A 7,844-nucleotide genomic window follows, 5' to 3' on the forward strand; every position below is an offset into this window, starting at 1 on the left:
GAGACGGAGAGAGAAAGAGAGGCAAAAACTTGTGTGTAGACAAGACAAAGTTGGAGAACAACACAAGGAAAGAAAGTGACACGCGTCGAGGAAACAGAAACTGAAGATTGCATATTTGCATGGTTTTGTGTCGCAACGTGGCTCTTCTTCCTCTATCCACTTGTTCTCACTCCTCTCTGTTTATGCAGAGTGAAAAAGATTTGGGTTTATATCATAAACTGTGTGATTTGAGTTAAATGATACGCAAACCAAGTATGTTGTTACCTTGCCAGCTCACAATTATTATTATGGTTATATGGACCTTATTTTAGTCAGCCTTTTAAGTTTTCTTGTTGATTCTTTTTGCTAAAAAGATCGGTTTCTGTTCCAAGTCTTTTTTGTGTAAATTGTTTTGGTAGATTTTATCGTACGATAAAAACAGACATACAATTCTGTACAGGTTCTTTCAGTTATTTTGTTTATTTTAGTTACGTTTAGAAGAAGAAGAAAAAACAAAATAATGGACTTTTAGTGTGTTTTACTAGTTCCTTGAAGGTTTAGCTGATACCTTAAATGTTACAATGTCTTTGAAATGCACATATAATATTGAGTTATTAGGGTTTAAAAGTTTAATTCATCATCTCATCGTTTCCTAAAAGTAAGTATGTCTTCCTGTTTTAACCCAAAAAAAAAAGTATGTCTTCCTGTTTTGGATAACAACTTCGTCCCACAAAATATTTGCGTGGAGAGAAGCGGCTGGAAAAGTCGCCATTTTGAACACCATTTTGGACGGTTCATATTGTATTAATGAGGTTTGTTGAAGACATAGGTTTCAAATTAAGAAAGTTGTCATTAGAGCTTTTAGGTAGGGCTTTATTTTCGGTGACGCTAGAGTTATCAAAGAAACGAAGGTCGATCTAGAGCGGCTGACAATGGGTTTTGGGTGTATGAGTGGTCACTTTTAGTGACATGTGTTCTCCTTATTTGGCTATCTTTAGAGATTACAATGTCATTTTGATTTAATTTGTTTCAGCATTTTGTACATCTAATTATTGCTCTTCCCCTAGAAAAGAGAAGAGGGAAAGTGAGATGTACTGAATTTTCTATTAAAAAGAAGATAATAATACTATAATTCAGATTTTATAGAATTTTCTTAATTTATAACTGATTATCGTAATAGCATGGATATAAATAGTTTACTAGATTATCCAAATGAAAATGATAAACGTTTAGAAGTTCAGAGTGTAGAAAAAATTATTGCTACTATTTTTTATGGTGATGATGAAATCGAATAAGATATTGTGATATCTTTAGATTTAATTACATGTAAGGAAGCAATTATCATATCCAGGACTTTTTATAAATTTTGGATGTGATTTGAGAAGACAACACCAAAATTTTTTGATGCAATGAGAAAGATTAGAGATGCGTATTAGAATGTAAATTCAATAATAAGTAAACAACAATAAAATCATATTTCACTAAATTTTCTTAGATATATATATATATATATATATATAATTTATATCTTTATTAATTTATGATATCGATGAGACCATATTTTTACATAGGATTTCCAAAAAAATTATTATCTTATTATTTTATCGAAATGTGTTAATTTTTATACCAGCCCTACTTGAGATCAAAAAAATTTATTAATTTATAGTGAGTATTAATTTAAAGAGTATTAATTTATATGGGTTCTACTGTATTTTGTTTCTACAAATTCAACCAAAAAAAAAAAAAATTGAGACAAAAACTCTAGATCTACAGCCGCCGCCAACTGCTTCCGTTTGCGTCTCCGCCGCCCTAGGCTTTCGCGGCGGTGTGAGAAGGCTCTGCTTTCTTCTTTTCTTTGTCGTTTTGTCGTAGTAGTAGGTGACACATTCTCTTCCTCTCCGGCGTGCTAAGGAGCAGTCCACTGTAGCGCCGTGACGGTGTGGCGGAAGATGAGATCTCGGCTCGCCTTCCTCTCCAGTGACTGGTGGTGGTTCGTAGCTGCTCTGGGTGTCCTTTCTTGCAGTTTCGGGGTTTCGGATATGTGTTTTGGATTGCGATCGTCCGCTTTTCTCTACCCTTTCGCCAGAGAAGCTAGCTGTTCGGAGGTTCTTGGTCGAGTTTAGTCCTAGCGTCTTCAGGTTGTCGAGGAGACTTCAAGGTGTATTGGTGACCGAGATTTGCGGACTCCCACAAAGCCGATGTTCTCTTGAAAGCTTCCTCAACTTCCGGTGTCATTTCGACCAAGAAGCGAGATAACAAAGCAGCTGAGATGTGGCCAATCCGGATACGCACCGTGAGGTGATGATATGCTAATATGTGCTTCAATCCCTTATCTTGAATCGTTTAGCATTCTGGTCTTGTATGATTAATATGGAATAGCTTTAGCTCTTGCTGGTTGTGCTTCGTGTCTCTTGGTCGGTTCAGTCGGATGTATTGTCCGTTTTAGGTTTAGGACCGAAACATTGAAAGCCGGGAATTCCAAACTTTTCTGATGATGCACCTCTGGGTGTTGATGCTATTGGGACAAGTTCTACACGCTGATCATGAGGACCTCATAGCTTGGTTTTGATTTGCTTTTCAGCTATGTTGCATGGAAACTCTTTTTGAGGTGCGTTTCGCGTTTCCGAAACGTTTCGGAAACAGAAACTCGTGGAAACTTGGAAACAAGTCACAGAAACACGATTCCTAAAAATCTCTGTTTGGAACACGATGGAAACTCCGTTTCCGTTTTGGAAACACGATGGAAACTCCGTTTCCGGTTTGGAAACACGACGGAAACTCTTTTTTATAATTTCAAAATTTAATAAATAAATAAATTGAAAATATAAGAATTCATGATACATATAATGATAAAAATATATAATATAATTAGTAGCTTAAAAGTTAAATCCCTAAATATATGGCTGGTCAAAAAATTTGATTTTGAAAGTTTATTTTTTTTACAGTTTTACTTTTAATTAAACTATTTAATATTTATATTTGAATTTGTGTTGTTTCAGATTTTTTTAATATGGTTTTTATGTTTGGGGATTTATTATATATATATATTTATATATCTATATATATATATATATGTATATATGTTTCCTACACGTTTCCATTACTTAATTTTTGAAAAAACCCGTTTCCCGTTTCCGAAACATTTCGTTTCCGCGTATTCGTTTCCGTTTCCATGCGACATAGCTTTTCAGTATAAGTTTTGGCTTTCTCTGTGTTAGTATGTGTTTTTGTGTTATTAGGTCAACCATTGCATTTGGTCAAATTCTATAGAGGTGAATGTAATGTATTTTGGATTTGGTTGTAATACTTTGGCTAATAAATGGTTAATAAAAGTTGATGTTGATAAAAAAAAAAAAAAGAAAAAAAAAAAAAAAAAAAAAAAAAAAANACTCGACCGACTTCAAATAAACCAGCCCAAACATTACATTTTCTGTTGCTGACAAAACATTTAATAATCGACCAATCAGTATTTTTGTATAATACAAATTTTTTGGCTCAAATTTTGTAATTTTCCAAACCACATGAAAAAAATGAAACATTTCAATTTGGCAACAACTTAACTAAACCGGGCCGGCACAAAATCTGTATGAGGTGATTTTGCTTAAATCATCAATCACCGCACATCTTCATCTTCCTGGAGCTTCTTTCTTCTCCACGCCGAAGAGAAGAGTAAATCCGAAAAAGAAAAAGCTTCTTCTTGTTCCTACACAACACAGCTTTGTGTAATCTCTCATGGTCTTTCGATTACTATGAAGGCTTGCAACTTCATGTGGCCTTCCACATCACCTAGATTCACCATCACCATCACCACACCTTATCCACAACCACACTTACGGCTCCGCACCTACACCTCACGCGCCGCCCCTTTCTTACATGTAAAAGCCTTCCAGCGCGGTGACTTGGACCGTTTCGCTGACGACGTTAAGTCCGGTAAAGCTTGGAGAGACGCGTGGCGGACCGCGAACGATGGATTCGAGCAATTCGTTTTCGAGGCTAAGAAGACCGCCGAGCGAATCGATCGCCAGTACGCTGTTTCTCGCCGGTTTAGCTCCGCTGCTAGTTCTGCCGGTGACCGTGCTCGTGAGATTGATCGTGAATTTGGGATTAGTCCTCGTGTTAGGAGCTTCTCTGCCGATTTGAGCAGAAATTTCCCTAAGGTATAATAATAATAATAATGACTTCTTGTTTCAACTTTGAAAGTGGATTTATATATATATATATATATATATATATAGTGAGAATTGATAAAGAAGATGAACTCACTGTTATATGTCTTTGATTGCATTTTTGATTTAGATTCTCTCATGTGCTATTAATCTTTTTCTCCTAGTAGATTCCTTGAGAGTTTTCATTGTCGCTACTGTAACCAACCAACCATTAGAATCCTACAAATTGTATCGAGTCTTCTTTTTTGAAGTAAAGAGACTTGGATTCAGTTCCCTTCACAGGCAGGCTAGTGTGTACGCTGCAATGTTCTGTGTAATTGGTTGGTTTTATAAGAGTTACACAGGGGTTGACCTCTGATATATCATGTGGTTGTATTGTATGTATATACATGACTCTTTGCTGAGCTGCTTTTCCCCTTGTGTTTTTCTTTACAGTACAGGAAACAATTCAGTGCCTTCTTGAATACACCGCTCGGTGGAAGTTTTGCGGTAAGTGTCGTCTTACACTTATACTGCTATTCTCTCTTTACTTTTACTATACTATGATTGAGAGCCCGAGTTGGAACCATTTAAGGCAGTATCATATTATTGATCAATAACAACATCTTTTCCGCTTAAGCTCACTAGTTATCTCGTCAAGGATCTGTCTGACCTTTTGAGTTTTTGTACGTTTTTGCGGTTTTATTGTCTGTAAGGGCAACATGCTAGCACACTATGGAAACCAAATTAGTTTCTGTGACGTTGATTTATCAGGAATATGATTACCACTGACTTGTCTGATTATATAACCTGCTTTTGAATGAATCGAATCTTACTGACTGAGTTTAAAATTCTAATATTGGATATTATTATGCTTTGATTTCATTTCCAGACTATTTTCTTTCTTTGGTTTGCCCTCTCTGGATGGCTGTTCCGAGTAATAATAATTGCGACTTGGGTTCTTCCAATTGCTGGCCCTCTTCTCATTGGTGCAGTGGCCAATAACTTTGTCATCAAGGTATAGCTATTAAATCTCAGGTCCTTTATCTACATTCTTCCTTTTGGTATATGAAACCGATATTTTCTTTCTGGGTTACATGTATGATGATCAAGTGTCTTGATTCTTGTAACAAAATGTGTTTTTTAAGCTCTGACTATAACACGTTTGGGGTCTGTTCAGGGAGAATGCCCAGCATGTAAGAGGCAGTTCATAGGATACAAGAGCCAGATTATCAGATGCGAGGGGTGTGGGAACATAGTGTGGCAGCCACAAGACGACTTCTTCTCAAAAGATGGCAACAACAATAATAACAGCAAGGGAAACTCTAAAAAGCCACCTAAATCCCAAATCATTGATGTCGATTTTGAGGAGAAATGATGATTAGAGAGAGACCGAGAATGAAGCAGAAAGCTCTCTCTCTCTTGTTGCACTTAATGCTCACATGAAGATAAAGAAAATGTGTTTATAACTGAACCATTTGCTGTATTTTTTGTCTGTTTTGAGCTGCAGCTCTGTAGAAGGCATCGTGTTTTACATGTTGTGTACATGATAAGGTTTCCTTGTAGATGGACAAATGTAGTTTCCACAAGCCGGGAGACTTGATTGAAACTCCTAAAGTTTTTACATCTTTGACAAATCATATATTATAGAACCATTTACTTCACCACTATTTGTATTTACACTTTTTGTTTTTTTCACATTAGCATGTTATATTAGTGTGTTTTCCTGAAACCACAAATTTCTAGTATTCAATAAAAATTAAAAAAAAAAAAAAAAGTTAAGTGAAGCAGCTCTTTTTGTGTTCGGTGAAGATATCTTATGACAAGAAAATGAAAGTATTCTAATCAAAATTCACATGTGGTTCAGCAACAATAACAAACATGGCCGAGTCGAAATTGCATTCCAACAGGTGATATATACAATCAATGTTCTACCTTAAGTCTGAAAATGGACTTCGCCCACTAAAAATGTTCATAGCTATGCTGATCCAGTTGGTTTTAGAGACACTAATCCTATGGTCTCTGCTTCACCTTTGTCTGTCTGTGTTACTCTTGCACAAGCTTCATATAAGAACAAAGAACACGACTGTTTTTTTACATGAATGGTAGATTTTCTTTCATATTGATATAAACTTTTGCCACTTGTTGGGCCATTGAAATGCTTCGTAAAACAGAATCTCCGGCCGAACCTTTCTTTCTCCACAGAATCTGATCACATTATTCCAGTTACCTACAACCTATGGCATCACCACACATATCAATAATGTCTCACCTATCTAAGTTCCCAACTCAACTCATAAATGACAAAGAAAACTGTTTTTTCTTTACCTCTTCTGCTAAAGCTTCATGTCTGAGACTGACCCACCGGTTCTTTTTATAAGCCATGCAAATGTATTCTCCTTTTTCAACACAACCAATCTGCAATCCAGGATTCTGATACTGTAACAGAGATACAGAAAAACAATAACACAAACATTTGTGACCCTGTTTCAGATTTTACCATTGACACAAGCCTGTACTTAATGTTTGCTTCTTCTAAGCCTTCGTACAGCCTGCTAATATCTATCTCCCAGTCCAATGCCTTTGTTGTTTCAAATATTTCTTTTTCGGTTTCATTCTTCACCCATTCCAACACTATGTTGCAAACCCACAAAAATAGCAGCAAGACCAGTTTAGCATACCACAATAAATGAAGGGGAGTAAATTAGATTACAATCATGGTCATCACTTACCAATTGTGAAAATAGGCGGGCATCTACTTATAGTGTGGTCGACAAAGTTTGTCTCTCCACAGCCTCCTGTTTTAACATCACATATCATTCCATCTTTCATGCGGATCACTTTGAGGCTGTCCTCAAACTTTATATCCCCAAAGTCACACTGCATATATCAATAATCACAGAGCAGCATTTTAAGTACCAGCTTGTGTAGAAAAGAAAAATATGGAATTAAATGAAACAAACCTTTAAGTTTCTGATTGAATTTGCAGCCATAACAATTCCGTAAGAACTTTGCTCAGGATAATTTGGCTCCCTTCTGCATTTCCTACAACTCATTCTTTCATATTCCTCCAACGTAAAAAGGCGAGTTACCAAGCTTTCTCTCTCTGGAGTTTTCCAGCAATGACAAAACTCGAGGATCGTGACAACTACCTCAACAGCATCACTTGACTGCAAAGAGTAAAAATCTGAATGACATGTACAACCATGGAATAACAATCAAGCTTAGAAGCTTATATTTATCCACACAAACCATTGAAAGAACTTCTTCTAGGGAAGCAAGCAAGTTGCTCAGGAGGTAACTGTAGAGTCCCTCTTCTGTTATCTGTTCCGAGACAAAGGCAGAAAATAAATTTTGCAGTGCATAAGGAACTTGATCTCCCAAGTTGTCATGAAATGGTTGGCCATTGTGCACCAAATCTTCTTTGAAAACCTTAATGTTTAAAAGGGCCTGCCGTAGCACAAATTGTCAAAATAAATAAGGAGGTAAAGAGATAATATATGAAAATAAAAAAATGAGCTCGATTTAGTAGAGATGAGTCAAGGTTTTGAATCTTATTTTTGATGGTGACGGATATACCTTAAGCGTCATGTCAAGGGCTGAACGGTATCTGGTTGCATCTTCTGACGGTGAATCGTTTCTAAGCGTATTATTCAAATCTTGAAGATCACGAATGAAAGAAGTAAGAAACAAGCATCTCAAAAAAAAAAAAAAAAAAAA

At 36.1% G+C, this 7,844-nt stretch overlaps 1 protein-coding gene and 1 pseudogene across 1 annotated transcript; one reads left to right on the forward strand and one right to left on the reverse strand.

Moving 5' to 3' along the window:
* LOC104787496 lies at nt 3,550-5,791 on the forward strand. The gene is made up of 4 exons (XM_010513096.2): nt 3,550-4,136; nt 4,581-4,634; nt 5,017-5,142; nt 5,305-5,791. Exons 1-4 carry the CDS (start codon nt 3,729-3,731, stop codon nt 5,500-5,502), a joined length of 786 nt encoding a protein of 261 aa, XP_010511398.1. The 5' UTR covers nt 3,550-3,728; the 3' UTR covers nt 5,503-5,791.
* Nucleotides 6,103-7,844, reverse strand: part of LOC104789520 — a 4,533-nt pseudogene continuing 2,791 nt past the window's right edge.

This window comes from Camelina sativa, chromosome 5, assembly GCF_000633955.1.
Source record: "Camelina sativa cultivar DH55 chromosome 5, Cs, whole genome shotgun sequence".
Classification (NCBI taxonomy): Eukaryota; Viridiplantae; Streptophyta; class Magnoliopsida; order Brassicales; family Brassicaceae; genus Camelina; species Camelina sativa.

Bases quoted from the DNA above. Each gene is read 5' to 3' on its own strand.
- LOC104787496 (XM_010513096.2), top strand. From the start codon at position 3,729: ATGAAGGCTTGCAACTTCATGTGGCCTTCCACATCACCTAGATTCACC. The intron at 4,635-5,016 runs GTAAGTGTCGTC...TTTCATTTCCAG, and splicing joins CGCTCGGTGGAAGTTTTGCG to ACTATTTTCTTTCTTTGGTT. The intron at 5,143-5,304 runs GTATAGCTATTA...GGGTCTGTTCAG, and splicing joins CCAATAACTTTGTCATCAAG to GGAGAATGCCCAGCATGTAA.